Source organism: Brienomyrus brachyistius, chromosome 1 (assembly GCF_023856365.1).
Source record: "Brienomyrus brachyistius isolate T26 chromosome 1, BBRACH_0.4, whole genome shotgun sequence".
Taxonomy (NCBI): domain Eukaryota; kingdom Metazoa; phylum Chordata; class Actinopteri; order Osteoglossiformes; family Mormyridae; genus Brienomyrus; species Brienomyrus brachyistius.
Genome location: NC_064533.1, coordinates 33,589,877 through 33,606,532, shown reverse-complemented (window position 1 = coordinate 33,606,532; position 16,656 = coordinate 33,589,877). Strand labels below are relative to the sequence as shown.

The 16,656-nt window shown below is 37.4% G+C and overlaps 2 protein-coding genes across 4 annotated transcripts; both read left to right on the top strand.

The window, feature by feature from the left end:
- Window positions 1-843: 843 nt before the first annotated feature.
- On the top strand, window positions 844-3,444 carry hsd3b1 (hydroxy-delta-5-steroid dehydrogenase, 3 beta- and steroid delta-isomerase 1). The gene is made up of 3 exons (XM_049022493.1): window positions 844-1,093; window positions 1,669-1,833; window positions 2,259-3,444. Exons 1-3 carry the CDS (start codon window positions 946-948, stop codon window positions 3,062-3,064), a joined length of 1,119 nt encoding a protein of 372 aa, XP_048878450.1. The 5' UTR covers window positions 844-945; the 3' UTR covers window positions 3,065-3,444.
- A 135-nt stretch (window positions 3,445-3,579) lies between these two features.
- crfb2 (cytokine receptor family member b2) lies at window positions 3,580-13,832 on the top strand. 3 transcript variants are annotated; one of them, XM_049022427.1, is made up of 8 exons: window positions 3,580-4,014; window positions 4,387-4,480; window positions 8,479-8,596; window positions 8,811-8,986; window positions 10,238-10,383; window positions 11,847-11,994; window positions 12,153-12,262; window positions 12,707-13,832. In XM_049022427.1, the coding sequence occupies exons 2-8, from the start codon at window positions 4,435-4,437 to the stop codon at window positions 13,535-13,537; spliced, it is 1,575 nt and encodes a 524-aa protein (XP_048878384.1). In that variant the 5' UTR covers window positions 3,580-4,014; window positions 4,387-4,434; the 3' UTR covers window positions 13,538-13,832. The 3 variants fall into 3 exon arrangements, with proteins under 3 accessions (XP_048878384.1, XP_048878395.1, XP_048878405.1); XM_049022438.1 differs by having other exon boundaries at window positions 4,337-4,480; XM_049022448.1 differs by lacking the exon at window positions 4,387-4,480.
- The last annotated feature ends 2,824 nt before the right edge of the window (window positions 13,833-16,656 follow it).

Below are 16,656 nucleotides of genomic sequence, written 5' to 3'. Positions count from 1 at the left end.
GACGTGCCCTCGTCACCCAGCTTCACACACTGACTGGGGAGTCCTTTTCAGTCCTGGCAGGAGACTAACACGTGAATCCCGAGAAATGCCGGGCGATGCGCGCTTTAGCCTACGGCTGAGCTCCGGTCAGTATTGAGTTTTCCCCATCCTTCATACTAAACTGGGTGCTGCCTGTGGACAGGGGACGGCCAGGCTCACTCCTTCCCCCCAGGTAATGTGTTATCCAATTCCCCCTTTTGTCCGAGTGATGCTGCTTGCGATAACACAGTACAATAGGCGTCCTTGCGCCAGGTGTCTTTGCGCAATGCCTCCCTGTTACCCCCTAAAGGCAATATAGGGTGCTGTATAACGACCCTCCCCTGTCTCCCGAAACCAAGATAAGCATTCTGCACGCCGATCTAATGGCTCAGATAAGCATCCTGGTTTCTTTTATGAGCCGATGTTATTTACGGCGAAATAGATTTTATGCGAGATCGGTAGAGGACAACATGTTCCTGCAGTTCGGCAACATTTGGGGTGAATCATGGATGATTGATCTGAATTTTAGGATGATCGGTCCCCACACGATCAGAATTAATCCACCATTACTACTTCCCAGAATATTACAGCAAAAGGATAAATTCCATACCACGTGGTCGACGTAATCGCCCGTGAATTCATCTTTGTCCTTGCTCTGATTGACCTGTAGCATCTGCCAGAGGGGAGGGGGAGAAAAGTCCAGGGTGTGAGGGGTGCAGGAGTTGCCTTTTCAAGGAGACCTTGCCTAGACATAAACATATTTCAAGGTTCTCCAAAAGTCTGGTGACGCTGGCAGATTTGGCTGACTATTTAAGCCTTAGCTTTGCCTGTTGTTTTCACCTGTCTTCTACAGCAACCAAGTGTGTCAGGATCCGAATCATTTCTCACAAATTCATCCATAGCCAACTACAGTGTACAGCTATAGTCATGTCTCTATCTGGTGACATCTGCCTTGTTACAGGTGCCTGTGGATTCTTGGGACAAAGGATTATTATGTTGCTCCTGGAGGAGGGTGTGACAGAGATCCGTCTGCTGGACAAAGTCATTATCCCTGAAGTTATCAAGGTTGTGAAAGGTAAGTGCCAAATTTTCTACGTTGAATTTATTATGTTCAAAATGTTTTCATCTATATATAAGTACAGCAAGAAGAAGTTATTTCTGCATCCTAGTTTTACTTTTATAACCTTTCCATTTAATAGCAATAATTTCGAACAAACCGGGGAATGATCCTTTAAGAATATTATTCAGCTGTTGCTTTTGAAAATAATTTCTAGTTATTTTTAAATAGAATATTCATTTTTGAGAATTTTTTAAAAGAATCAATGTTCTTGAAACTGAAAAAAACTGAACAGGTCTTCAACTGGTTTTCACAACCAACTGCATATATAGGTAGCTTATACGCTACTCAACTGAATTGCTTTTAGTAATTAACTCTGATACCCAATAAAAAGAGGGGTACTCTTTCCTGTATGCCCCCTGAAACTATGTAATTCACCATTAACTGTAATCAATAGATAAATGGATATACAAGATGGATGGATACATGGATAGAAGCTTCTTATGTTTCTCGATATTTCACAAAATGACTTTTCTTATTGAAAAATGACTGATGGCTATGACTGATTGACTTACTGCTTGATTTTCTGCCAGAATCCGCACATCACACAAAGGTGAATGTTTTTGAGGGAGACATTCGGAGCGAAGGACATCTCCGAAAAGCCTGTCGAGGAGCTTCCACAGTCATACACACAGCATCCATCATCGATGTAATTGGATCAGTAGACTACAGTGAACTCTACGAGGTCAATGTAACAGGTCAACTCATATGATTTTTACACCCTTAAAAAGTAATAATGATACCATTTTTATTTATATACAATACACCATTAAACAAACGGAAATTCACAACGAGCTGTTATCTATCCATCTATCTATTTATCTATACAATAATAAAAAAAATCATGTTCAGTCACTGCTTGAAAGAAGTGCATTATAACTTAAAACAATTCCTGAAAAGAGCAGAATGTTTTGAATTGTGTTTTCAGGGCATTATATAGATTTTTATAAACTATTCATAGTGAATATTGTAACCCAACAACTAATGCAATATATTCAGCAGTTTTTATTGTTTTCTCCCCCATTATCTAACAGATTATGACATTCTGTTCTGTCTGCCTTTTCTAAAGCTGTCATTCATTTCTAAACCTGAAGTGGAATCATCCTTATATGTTTTTTTCCAGGCACCCAGCTCTTGCTGGAAACTTGTTTTCAAGAGAACGTGGCCTCCTTTATCTATACCAGCAGTATTGAAGTGGTTGGCCCCAACGAACAAGGAGACCCAGTTTTTAATGGTGATGAAGAAACTCCTTATTTCTCTCAACTGAAGTTCCCTTACAGCAAGACCAAATGGGAGGCTGAGCAGATGGTCCTTAAGGCCAATGGCCAGCCCCTAAGCAACGGGGGCAGTCTAGCCTCCTGTGCCTTGCGACCCACTTATATCTATGGGAATGGCTGCCGTTTCCTACAAGGCCATATGACCAATGGTGTCCGCAACAGAAACGTACTGCAGCGCAGTTCTCATCCAAGGGCCAAGGTGAACCCTGTGTATGTGGGGAATGTTGCATTTGCCCATGTTTTGGCTGTCCGGGCACTGAAGGACACACAGAAGCGAGTTACAGTTGGAGGCAACTTTTACTTTATTTCAGATGACACCCCTCATGCCAGCTATTCAGATTTCAATTACATGGTCATGTCACCACTAGGGTTTGCGATTCAAGAACGACCAGTCCTGCCTTTTTCCCTCTTATTCTTTTTGTCCTTTCTTCTGGAGAAACTGCAAACATTTCTCCGTCCCTTTTTCAAGTTCACTCCACCCTTGAACCGACAACTACTTACGATGCTGAACACACCTTTTACGTTCTCTTACCAAAAAGCCCACAGAGACCTAGGCTACACTCCACGCTATGACTGGGAGGAGTCACGCAAATGCACCACTGACTGGTTGGCCTCTATTTTTCAAACCATGAGAGAACAATTTAATCAATGAAATCACAAATGAAATCTGAGGAACATATGGCATGCTAAGTTTCTTTTGGAAAAAGGAAGCACGTTACAATTATGTGATCTTGTAATTAAAAGAACCTGTCACTGAAACATTTTACATGAATATATAATAGTATTATTTTACAATAATATATAATATATATAATATATATTAGTATATTGGAAAAGCAATGGAACTGGTCACTTTTGGGCTCACAGAAAAATAATAACTCAACAACAGTATTAGTATTATTCTAAGAGAGAGATATAAATTGAAAAGTTTATAATTGTCAGAACAAGCGTGAGTGAGTCCACTTGTAGGGTGTGGAAATAAGAATATTTGGCATGTTTTATGTTTAATAAAAAAATACTATAATCAGAAAATTCTGATGTAATTTCTATGGGAAGGGTAACACCATTTTTAGCCTTAGATTAATTGTATTTTAAATAATTAATTTCACCTCTTAAAAACATCCATTAGTCCAGCTGATCTCTTTTGCGTTGTATGATTGTCCACGAACTGTTGATTTATCAGTAAATATGTGTCACTTATTGAACTAATAAGTTACAGATTTGTTGTTGGTTAACTTTTTCTCCTACTAAACAGAGCGGAACCGAATCTCTTTCAATTTTATTGCTTGCGGAGTGCCTATTATCAAGAGCACCCCCTTTGGCTTACGGCAAGAATTCTTTTCAAAATGTAGGCACACACGCGAAGCAAGGAGGACTAGGCGTAGGTACCGTTCCAGGATCAGTTGTTCTGTTTTGCTGACTGTGTGATTCCTTATTGAAGCCGTGCATAGCCTGATACTGAGTCTGTGTTTTATGAAATGGGTTTTTTTTTTAAAGTGGTTGACATTTTAAATACGCCTCAATAGCCTACAAAATGGCGACAGAGGATGAAGAGTAGTAGAGCAGTATGTTTGTAAAGAAGGAAACAACTACGTTTGTAAGGTAAATACACGTGAAGCGTAAGCGCAAATTCATTATAGTTTAGAATTATGTTTCTTATTACGATTGTAGTGTTACACAATGAAACCATTTTATATATAGGAACGGAGTAAAACTATCTCACATCTGTACTTTCACTTTTCACTTTGTTACCATTAAATTTAAATTTGATTAATTCTACGTTAGTAATAACTGCGGGTTTTGGGTAGCATCTATTTAACTTATAAAACGGATTTTGTTTCGTTTTCTTTGTGAGATATTTAGATATTTTTTCTATAAAAAATATAGAAATACCAGTATATGATCATGTTTCCTCTCTTTTCAGATTTAAGATTGCTATTTTTATTAACAAAATTTAACTGTAATAATTCACAGGGTGTCTCCTTAATATGATAAAATGGGTGATAAATCTCTGCTGATATAATGACTCCTCGGTCATTGTTTTCCGTCATGCTCCTGGTCTCAGCAGGTAAGTCTCTTGCTCTTAATCTTGGACGTTATCATTGATTGTCAGTGAATAATCAAGGGTACAAATTATTCTTATTATTATTATTATTCATCCAACCTTCTTTCTGAATGCTCTAGGCTGATTATTTATGATGTATGTATGTCGGTACAGCGTAGCCACATACCTTGCGCCGTAAAGGCTCAGGAGGTGTTTCTCAATACGCGTTCTTGACCGCACTGGTGCTCTCGTCTACCTGTTTTACGTCATTTTCCATTGCCTTTTCAAGGCCAGTTCCAATACTAAAAACAGCTGTTTTGAAAACTGCATAGTGCATGCAGTGTACTGCATACAGTAACATATATATACTATATATGTATGTAAGTAATATATGTGTGTGTGTGTATGTATGTATGTATGTATGTATGTATATATATATATATATATATATATATATATATATATATATATATACACTGCGTACTGCTTGTCAGCGTAGTATCCAGTATGCCAGCTTTCTCGTAAGAGTTTTGTAGCTTGTAGCATGCTATGTGTTTACATGACCTCCCCCATGCCTTTTAAATTTGTGATGACAAGGCGTCCTTTAAAACAACATTTTTCAACCAATGTGCTGCAATGATCCATCAGGTGTGCTGTGAAAAATTATAAAATTCTACAAAAAAAAACTTATCACGAATAAAATCATTTAGCTTAGCTTAACTAAAGCATCACATCTGTTAAGCCCTTTGTGTATTGAAAGGACAGGCACATTGAGATGTGTAGTCAGTTACACGACTGAATAGAATTAAAAAAGGCAATTAGAACAAACAGCTATACATACACACATTGCAAAGAAGTGTAATACTTAAATAAATAAATTGAATAAGTTACTAATTGTATGTGGGGTACACAGCTACATAAGTATGAATGCTTGCAACGGTGTATAGGCTGCAGTATAAGCTCTGCATAGGGTCAACACAGGGGTATAATCAGCCTGTGGTTTACACCATAGCCACACAGATAAAAACAAACACTTTACAAAGCATCCATTTATTGAACCCTGGTTATATTTGTGCTGCTACAAACATCCTGTAGGCAAATATGGAAAAATTTCGAGCTGCTGCAAAGACATTTTTATGCATTTTCCCTTCAAAAGTTGGTGTCTATATGACATTGTTTAGTATTGTAAATTATGAATAAAATTAATGGAGGTAGATTAAATCCAGCAGACCTGTCACAGTTCTTGTGATCTGCATCGGCGCAACATGTATTTACATTTCTGGGGTGGTGCACTTCAGGCTACGGTGTAGGGTCCACGACTACGTTGTACTCACGGTGTCTATTCAACACAGAAGTATAAATCAGTCTTTAGCGTACGCAAGTGACCTACGATGTTCCAAGCATTTCTACTTGTGCGCTGCGGTGTCTGTCACTGTGCAATTACATTGAGGTAGATGAAATAAAAAAAATCAACTTAATTAACGCCAAGAATAAACCACGTAAATATGTCTATTAACATGTCCTGTTATAATACATGCAAAATGTAGAGTTTACAGTAAGACCGCTGACGTTCGCGAGGTTATGTTCCATAACACGTCGCGAATGAGGAGGATTCGCGGATGTTTGGTAGTTGGATGTTCCTGTCACGTATTGCCGGGGCACGGACTGTAGAAGCAGGGACAGGACACAAGGAATCGGGGAACATGGGGTTTAATCAAAAGGTACAGACAAGCAGGACAACGGAACAGGCAAACTGACGTTAATCACCGGACTCGGGAAACATACATAAACGCAATCTTGCACAGGACTAATGACTGCAACTCGAAACAGCTCATCACATTGGGAGGATCGGAGGATCGGACGAGCAGGTCATGACAGTTACAAAGGGAATAAACTTTGCGAATGGGATTCGCATCTTGTAAAAATAAAGTGCAGTATGTACATAAACAGGAACGTTTCCATAAGAAAGCCACGTTTTTTAAGGGATTTTTAATTCATTTATATTTATGTCTTGAACATTCCCCAAAAACACAGTAGAATCTAAAAACTAAATTTTTATTGCCAATCTTACACTTGCATGAAAACTTGATAAATTACTACGAAAATTAAACATATACACTTCTATAAGGGTTTTTGAGGATTTCGCAAATTGTAGATGGAAATAAGTTAAGTTCCAATTAAGTTTTCGCGGATCTGTGAATTCGCGAATCACAAAGCTCGAATGCACAAGGGCTTACTGTAATTCCGAGTATATTTTACTGTAAGACAAAGTTTTCTTCCGTTTGTCACTGGTGTTATCACATCAGGGACTGATTTTGTCTTCAGTCTGTTTAATTAGAATTTATATGTCAATTAAGGCTGGGCGACATTATTGAAAATCGACAATATCAGTGAAGTTACCTGCTGTCAATATCTGACAGTGTCTTTCTGGCAGTTATTGCCTTTGTCAAGGAAGCAGGCTGAGGGCCAGTTTATACTTGGTGCCTGCAGCACATACACTTAGACAAGCTGTTGCTGCACAAGTGGTGGTGTTGCTCTTGTGCACATAGTTTATGTCAATCTGGAGAGTTAAAATTTATGTCTCCCAGGAGGCAGTGTGAGAAAAACATCTTGGTCAGCTCCTTCATTCCCGGTCTTACTTGTTTGTACAGCTTGAAATGTTTTACACTTGCAGCCTCCACAAGCTACTAAAGATACACCTCAGTGATGTATATTGTATCTGGAAGGTGATGAACAAAGCACAAATAATATATTTGTGTTATTGCTATTCCTATTATGTTGCCTCAGCATTCTCTATATTGTACCCACTGCGCCACTTTTTATTGCTACTTTGCTTTAAAACATTTTATTTGACTACCTCATGTTGAATGTTGTATTATATCTTGTTAGATTTCTCATAGTGATTTGTATTTTGCATTATGGCAACTGGAAATTGAAAATTTACAAATATCAATTGTGATTTTTTTTGTAAATATGGCAATACTTATAAAGCAAAAAAAGGAATTCAAAATACATTACAAATAAATGTTTTAGCGAAATCTAAACTCCCCCACAAAAACACACACACACCCAGTGAATTTTATCACCAAGATTTCTAAATACCAGAACTGTTTCAGAAGATGGATGGATGGATGGACGGACAGGTGCTGTTTTAATACCAACTGTATATAAACATACAGTCCTGTGAACAAAAGTTGACCATACTGCTACCAAGATTTTTCGTGGCATAGCTTCTCCTGTAAGTGTAGCATTAATTCCAGGCATAGGAGCACAAACAACACAGGATATGCATGGTGACCCCTTATGAACGCTGAGTATAAACGTGCCCTTAGGTTGCACACAAAGCAAGATAATAAGGATTTTTGATGTGGTAAACCCTTTAGCCTAACTGTCGGACCAATCATTCCATTTCCCCAGTGTATGGGCCCCTTCCTTTTTATGGATGGCCTTGCCAGATAGTCTTAAAGATAGTTAATGTCCTGCTATCTATAATAATATGGTGTAGAACCATTGACTGTAACACTACTAACATTCTGACTAAATTGGAAGATTTTTTTGTAAATGGCTGCCCCATCGGGGGTACGGTGACCATATATATACTATTTGGAATCAGTATTATATATATGTGATTATTTATCAATATATGTTTTAAAGAAAATCAGCAAGGATTGCCGCCGCAAAAGAGGCCACCACATGGGTGCAAATTTGATCGCTACCTGAGAAAATTTACAAAATTTGCTAAATGGTCAGAGAATTTTGGCAATGGGACCTTCAATATGATAATTGCTGAAGAGCAGGGCCTTATGGCTGGGAAGTTTGAGAAACCCAGGGATCATCCGGTTCTGACCTTTATGCGTCTGTTATTGTTAGAAATGCTTTCACATCAGCTTTAACAAAAAATTTTGGATTTGCCTGAAACAGTTTTGGTTTGTCCCCAGCTCTATCGGTATTAATGCCTGTATGTTTGCCATTGTGATTGTATGTTGTTATATACTAAATATAGCCCTTCTCCACTCTCGCAGGACTATGTGAGCCGCCATCTCCAATTAACTCTACTAGATTTATTCACATGTTAACATGGGACGAAGGGCCAAACTCAACTGATGGGCTGTGTTACACCGTAAAGTATCACATTCTGAAGTGTGTATCACTAAATTAATTTTTGAAACATTGGGATCAAAGTTTAACTGTAGATTCTCAATCACCATGTTTTCCTGATTATCTTAGAACTTGATCTATAGTGCCTTTTTATTATGCAAGTATTCTATGCTGGGCATGTACATTGTATATATCCAAATGCTGATAAAGTCCATCATTACTGCTGCCCCATATTGTTCCTGTTTTTCTCTTTCAGTTCTGGCATGTGGAAGACAGTATCAGGATGTGAGTGTGTACTTCTCCCTATCACATGTAACCTGACAGAGGCTTTCTCAGATATTGAAGAGTCATATTATACAGAGATTATTGCCATCCTGGGAAATAATACATCTCGTAAAGTGATGTTGAAATCCTTCATACCAAAGGAAGACAGTAAGTAAAAAGGATAAAAGGAGAGGATGATTTATTTATTTTTTTTATTGGAGGGCAGGGTCTCATGTTTCAAGTGTTCATGTGTCCCGCATATATTCAGTGGCCAGTTTTTATGTACACCTACTTGTACATCCAAACGGCCTGCTCCAAACAATAAATCAAATTACATACACAGCATGCAGACTGGTGTGTGAGTTTCATACTGTTTGGTTAAGCCTTAAATTGGCTGAGATGCAGGATCTAAGTGATTTTTAAAATATTACAATCGTTGGTGTTAAATGTGGTGGTTTCACCATCTAAAAAACAGTGAGATATGTAGCTGAGAACATGTTACTGAGAGAGGCTAGAGGACAATGGCCATTAATGCTGTCAGGAAGACCAGCAGTGCAAAAATAACGGCTGGGTAAGACAGCATTTTGTATAAAAGCATCTTCAAATGTCAATTTGTCAACCCTTAAAGTGCCTCTGGATACAACAAGAGTCCTACCTAATTATCTGTATCGTGGTGTATGACTCGGCAGCTTATGACTCTGTGCCTGTAATTGGAAGGCTGCTAGTTTGAATCCAAGGGCCAGCGGTTGAGCGTTTTACCATAACTAACTGCCTAATATTGGCTGAAATACTGGATGATTTCACTGGGAAATATACTTCAGTACATTTATTCTCTTAACTGTTGGCTACTGAAGTTTTAGCAAGGGCCTTAATCCCCATTTGTTCCAGGGGTCCTGGATGCTAGTTGACCCTGTGATGTGACCCCCAAGTTTGTTCTCAAGTGCAAGATTGGATAGACAAAAAAATAATAGGGGTATATCATAAATTTACCACTGAGTGTGTGCTGTATATGTTTTCTTTTAATAAGAACTTTGTTTGCAGTCTATTTGCAGAGATAATTTGTGAGTGAATGATTTTGATTAATGAAAAATGTATACAATCACTTTAGTGACTACCTTGGTTAGTGACCATTCACAGATATAACGATACTAAAAAATCTATTTTCCAACCAATTTGTGCATCTATAAGTAAATTGTGTATGCCTGACAACGCTGGTGCAATGTACAAAATGCCCAATTCATGAAAGATAAAAGAAATTGAGCATGTAAGCTACTATGATTTTCACTAAGTGACTATTTCCCTTAATGATTTGGTCGTTGGAACAGAACTCCTTCACTGAATGAGGAGTGGTTGTATATTGGTATCTCAGTCTAGTCTTTATTCAGTTGAGTCTAATTATTGTTCCTTTACTTTGTCAAGCTTTCCTGGACCCTCCTCTGCTTTTCTTGTCAAGCTTTGTGGACTCAATGCGTGTGGACCTGAAACCTCCATATGATTCTCTACTCTCTGTATATGAAATGTTCACCTACACTCTGACCATCGTCAGCACCAAAAATGGCTTTCAGGTGAAGTCCCTTAACTTTTGCAGTTATGCAATATGTTTTATTAAAAATATTTTGAAGCTCTTGAATAATTTGGTCATTTGCAAAAGGTACTCACAGTAATTGTGACCTAAATTATCTTACTCTCAAATTTCTCTCAGGTTTTCTGTATTTCGATTTAGCAGTCCTTGAGTTGAAACAGTTTCATTGTCTGTCATTTTAGACTTGGTACACCATTTTGTAACATTTAATTTAAATATGTATTTTTTTAAAGTTTGGTAAAAAGTGTAAACATGTCTCTGTAGTAAACTGGAGCAAAGATTGTCATTCTATTTGTACATGGACAGAATTGACTGGCAAAATGATTTGACTGAAAAAAACTAGGTAGTAGGGCTGGACTATATAAAGGATATATCAATTTATCATGCATAAAATTTAAACTATAAGAAAATGAGAAACTTCTAAAATGCTTGCTAAGGGACACTGCTTGATAGGACACAACAGCCTATCACATCACAGAAACTAATGCAATTCCAGCCGATCCTATGGTAGCAGGGGCATGATTTGTCCTATTTTTGGGGGGTTTTAACCCTTTTTACACTTTCAGCTTGAAGAAAGACAGGACAAATTTCATTCCAAATTAGAAATGCGACACAGAATTTTATTTTTCATTACAGATCGGGTGACAACTCTCTTAACAAGCAGTCAGGCAGTCAAAAACCCAGCAAAAAAACTATCGATCTATCTGTTTGTTGAATTTAGATTTCAGTTTACTGGCAGTTCAGTTTTAAGCAAAATGGACTTTGGGGTAAAGAAATAATGAATTATATGACAATAATAATCGTCATTGCCTGATATGAACAAATGTATCATGATAAAATATTTTGGTGTATCACCTCATAGCTCTATTATGTAAGTTCAATTTTTTAAAATGCCATACCTGAGGTAATAATTGCCTTTTGATAAAAATATCCATCTGTATTGACTGTCTCATCACCTCTGGACTATAGTGTTATAGCTACTATTCTAGTGGTTAAACCTTTAATATGAATCGAACTTTAGAGAATAAATAATATAAATGTACCTTGGTTAATTAGTACCTCTAAATTGCATGTGTGTATCTCATGACCTGGAAACCATATCTGGTATCTTGTTAGATGCTCTGTCCTTCCTGGGATAGGTTTCAGGGACACTTTGATACTGTGATCAATGAGTAATCATGAATGGAAATGGCTGTAGTTAGTTGTATATGTTGTTATAATGATCTATTTGGCTTGACCACATTCTTCTTAGCATCATTGCTTTGTTGACTTCATTGATGATGAATGGTGCAGTAATCACATAGTAAATCTTTATTTCATTATTGAAGTATAAAGTAGTAAACTCAGCAGCACTGGCAATCTGAGTTTAGGGGATTAAGGTATAAAGAAAAGATGACTGACAATTAGGTTTACTGCATTTCTGCATCAGTGTACCTCTCATTACAGTTTTTCGAGGAAACCACAGGACTAAAGGGTGCAGTACTTCCCAACTTGGAACCAGACGCAGAGTACTGTGTGACAGTCAGTATAAAAAATAGGAAAAATACCTACAATCGCACTCAATGTGCCAGTACTGCATTGTTGTACAATCCAGGTATATGTTACCGCTTCCCACTATTTATTGATACTACATTTAATGTATATTTGTTGCTATACAGTTTTTATAGTGTTTGTCTGTTTGAACAGAGTTCTTCTGATCGTACCATTATGAACAGACTTATTGATGGCTTTGTTTGTCTTGCTTTATTCTAGAGAAAGAGATTGCAAATGTCAGCTTTTTTTTATTGCTTATTCCTTTTTTTTTCGTCTTCAAATATTGTTACACAAGCTTTTTCTCAAAACCATCTCTCCCAAATGTACTGGTAAGGAGTTATTTTATTAAAGTATTTACAGCTGTGTATTAGGTGGGGCTGGGTATGGGCATTATCATAGTAATACCGTATACCTTGGCAGTTTGGGTATACCACAGTATTGTACACTGCAGTATTTTAAAAACTTGGTGACAAAATTAACTGCCTATTTTAAAAATGCCAATCTTACAGCTATAGAAGCTCTGCATTTGATTCTAGAAAAACTTCAGTGGCCAGCGGTTAATAAAATGAATATACTGTTTTGTACAGTGTGTGATGACATTTCCCAGTAAAATCAAACAGTGTTTCAGCTAACATTGACATTAAGCAGATAGCTGTGGCATAAAAAAAAAACTGCAAAAATTGCAGCCTCAGATTACCATGCCTGGTGATGCACATATATAAAAACCCTTCTCTGAACTTTCCCTTTTCCCTTTTCATCTCTCTACATTACAGAAATCTGTAAAATCCATCGATGTGCTCCAGATTTCCTTGGTTTATGATATACCAACATGTTCAAATGTATTGGTAATGGATTCAGTAAACATTATTAGCCAAAGCAAGAATGATAAGGAAAAGAGTAATGAGGAAGACAGTAGTGAGCATGCAGTGACGGGGACAAAGAAGAGCACTGGAAACTATGAAAGGTGGACTGAACAGATGGATTGTTGTACCCATAGCACGGACAACTCCTCTTCCACTTTGCTTCCAGTTTCTCCTCCTTCAAACATGACAGAAAATCAGTCTCTCTCCAAATTTACAGTTAGCCCGTCAAAGTCTTTAACTGTATCTGTAACTGGATCAGAAGATATTCCATTCAAATGCCATTCCAATAATCATATTACCAATCAGACTTCACAAGACCATTGTGTACGTGAACTGGGTGCAGGACCAGTATTCCAATTTGGCTTCAAGATCTCAGAATCTATGATAAATGAACAAGAAGAAGAGGATAAAGAGAGCTGCCCAGATATTAACCTGCTGTCTGTCACTCTGGGAAAGCATGAAGAGGAGAAAGCAGATGAACAGGATGATGAGGATGCTTTGCAAGGGAGCTACCCGGATAATAATCTGCTGTCTGTCACTCTGAGAAAGCATGAAGAGGAGAAAGCAGATGAACAGGATAATGAGGAAACTGAGTTAGATTCTGTTCTGTGGTGGAAAGGGGGTGGTTCATCTCTCCCCTTTCTGACTGATAAAGCTGCGAGTTCAGATGCAGAAACTTGTAATTTGTGTACAGAGGAGGAAGAAAATGGTGCTGGGTGCTCTGAGTACTTAAAGCGTTAAAATGACTGATCTTATCAATATTACATAATGGCAACAGGATTTCATTTTTCTATTCTGTATAAATAGTTGTGGAAAATTTTATAAAAATTAACCGATGGAGCTAGAATAAATTTTGATGGACTTTTGCCATGGACTTTCTTTTCCCTCCAGAAATACATCTTTTGTAATGTGACCTGGTAATGGCTTCTGTGACCTTGTCCTATTGGAACAGTTAGAAGGTGGAGGGATAATGCATGGATGGAACTTATTTTAAGAGAAAGTGCTAAATCCCAGTAAATTTTTAGAGCCCTCTGCACATGTATTGTGGCAGTGATGTTTGTGTCCATTTCTCTTTGTTTTACAAATTCAGACAGACAGCTCACACGGTTGTGAACTATGGTCAGCTGGCTAGCTAGGGATTTTGAATTTGAGACATGTCTGCACTCACATACACTTGCATTTACATGTGCGTAACAGTTTTATGGCCTTTTGAATAGGCTGTTGGGTTTGCAAACTACCCCAACGGTATAAAGTTTACGCTAGTGAATTGATCATGCGCAGTATGTCCGGGGCACACAAATTTAGAGTGCAACAGGTGTTCGTCTGCAGAGCGGCACGATAACATTAAATGGGTCATAAACGTTCAAGCGGACATGTCCGCTAGTACACATGTGGAAAAGGATGAACCAGCCATGAACTCTAACTACAGAATCAGTCACAACTAGTTTGAAGCAGTTAGTTGTTTCTGTTAAAACAGGAACTGCCTGACCACAAGTCTCAGGAACCGTACTTTTTTCTAGGTAGTGGTTTATATTATTCTAGTTTATGAGGTGGGCACTGTTTTTTCTCTGACCTAAAAAAACAGAAACAGGTTTTCTGACTATGAAAAGAACTACTTTCAGATATGCATTTGTAATATCATTTTGGAGTCTGAATTGACTGTATGTTTCCAAATAACCATTTTTAATACCACAAATGTTAGAATTTTACAATGTATGTGTGTGTGTCTGTATTCAGACTGGGACTTTAACGTAAATTTCAATTAATTACGGAAAATATAACGAATTTAAAAAAATTTACGTATTTTATTTGCACTATTCTGTCCTTGCTAATATGAGAGCGCAGTTTTTAGCTTGACAGATAACTAACAGCTAGGCTCCTGCAATAAACATCTTGCCGTTTGAGATGTTTGCTAAAAGAGGTATTGTGAAACTGGACACATAATACATATATTACAACTCAAACAATACACAATAAATACTTCGCACTTACAAATGGTTAAATTAGCTAGCAACTAGCGGGATGCTAATATAACAATGTAAATCCAATTATAAGCGCGATTAGCACTTCAGTGTTTATATTACCTTTTTCAGAGATCGCGAACCACTTAACAGCTTATTAGGTAAGTATTTAAGGTAAGTAATTATGCCATATTAGATGGTAGATATAGCACTTTATTTTGAACTTTTAGATAATAAATAATATAAATGTACTACAATGGCCTTGGTTAATTAGTACCTCTAAACAGCAAGTGTGTATCTCATGACCTGGAAACCATGCTCAAAATTTCCAGTGTTCTGAAAACACTCGCTCTGTGTTTTCTGCAGAGAGAGAGAGAGAGAGAGAGAGACGGCATGGTGGTGCAGTGGTTAGCACAGTTACCTCACACCTCTGGGACCCAGGTTCGTGTCTCCACCTGGGTCACATGTGTGTGGAGTTTGCATGTTCTCCCCATGTCGTCGTGGGGTTTCCTCCGGGTACTCCGGTTTCCCCCCACAGTCCAAAAACATGCTGAGGCTAATTTTAGTTGCTAAATTGCCCATAGGAGTGCGTGTGTGAGTGAATGGTGTGTGAGTGTACCCTGTGATGGGCTGGCCCCCCATCCTGAGTTGTTCCCTGCCTCGTACCCATTGCTTCTGGGATAGGCTCCGGACCCCCTGCGACCCAGTAGGATAAGTGGTATGGAAGATGGATGGATGGGGATATATATATATATATATATACAGTACAGGCCAAAAGTTTGGACACACCTTCTCATTGAATGTGTTGTCTTTATTTTCATGACCATTGGTAACATGTTTTCTGTTATGTCACCTTTTTTTGTTAAGTACATAACTCCACATGTGTTCATTCATAGTTTTGATGCCTTCAGTGAGAATCTACCAATGGTCATGAAAATAAAGACATCACATTGAATGAGATGGTGTGTCCAAACTTTTGGCCTGTACTATATATAATATATATATATAATGTGTGTGTGTGTGTGTGTGTGTGTGTGTGTATATATATAATATGTGTATGTGTGTGTATATGTATATATATATGTATATATGTATATATATATATATATATATATATATATATATATATATATGAATGTATGTGTGTATATATGTATATGTGTATTTCAATCTCACAAGTTATCCAGCTAAGCAAAAAATCCAGATTTGTCATACAGACCACAGGGGAGGAAACAGTCATTTTCCATTTTCACCTTGGGACCCCCTTACTGTCTTGAATGAGTTAAGGAAAAAAATCTGGTTTCTAGTAGAAACGTTAAAGAAATAACTTTAAAGTTGATTTGAAGAGTAAAGTAGTCAAGTAGTAAAGTAGTCAACCACCAGATAGTACCCATTGTTTTATGATTATATAAGTTCTCAAAGAAGTACCGCAGATTAGAGTGAAAAATAAAGTTTGCGGGGTTAGAATTGTTTTAGTCGGCGTGGTCTGATATCCTGGAACAATATAATGAGAAAAGGCTTGTTCAGCTTATAACTCTATTCTTTGAAACAGAAATAACCATCACAACCTAATTATGACAACAGCTTGGCAAATGAGGCTGAATCTGTACTAGTGAACATTAGTAGTATTAGTAACACTTTACTTGACAGTGCACAAATAATAAAGTATTATACTATTACTTATATATTAACCACAAACTAAGTTTTTGTTACATACTGATCTTATAGCAATTCATCATTAATGAATCATGATGCATCTTTCATCCCAAGCAGCTACTATATTTGTTACTGTATCTGTTGATTCTGTAAACCTTTGTGAACTACTGAAGGAACAAATAATGAACAACACTAGTGAGATACTAATGTTTGTTCATCATTTTAATGAATAATGATGCATCT

Coding starts and splice junctions, on each gene's coding strand:
- crfb2 (XM_049022427.1), top strand. CDS start 4,435: ATGACTCCTCGGTCATTGTTTTCCGTCATGCTCCTGGTCTCAGCAG. Junction 10,384..11,846: donor GCACCAAAAATGGCTTTCAG/GTGAAGTCCCTT, acceptor CTCTCATTACAG/TTTTTCGAGGAAACCACAGG. Junction 12,263..12,706: donor CATCTCTCCCAAATGTACTG/GTAAGGAGTTAT, acceptor TCTACATTACAG/AAATCTGTAAAATCCATCGA.
- hsd3b1 (XM_049022493.1), top strand. CDS start 946: ATGTCTCTATCTGGTGACATCTGCCTTGTTACAGGTGCCTGTGGATTC. Junction 1,094..1,668: donor AGTTATCAAGGTTGTGAAAG/GTAAGTGCCAAA, acceptor ATTTTCTGCCAG/AATCCGCACATCACACAAAG. Junction 1,834..2,258: donor CTACGAGGTCAATGTAACAG/GTCAACTCATAT, acceptor GTTTTTTTCCAG/GCACCCAGCTCTTGCTGGAA.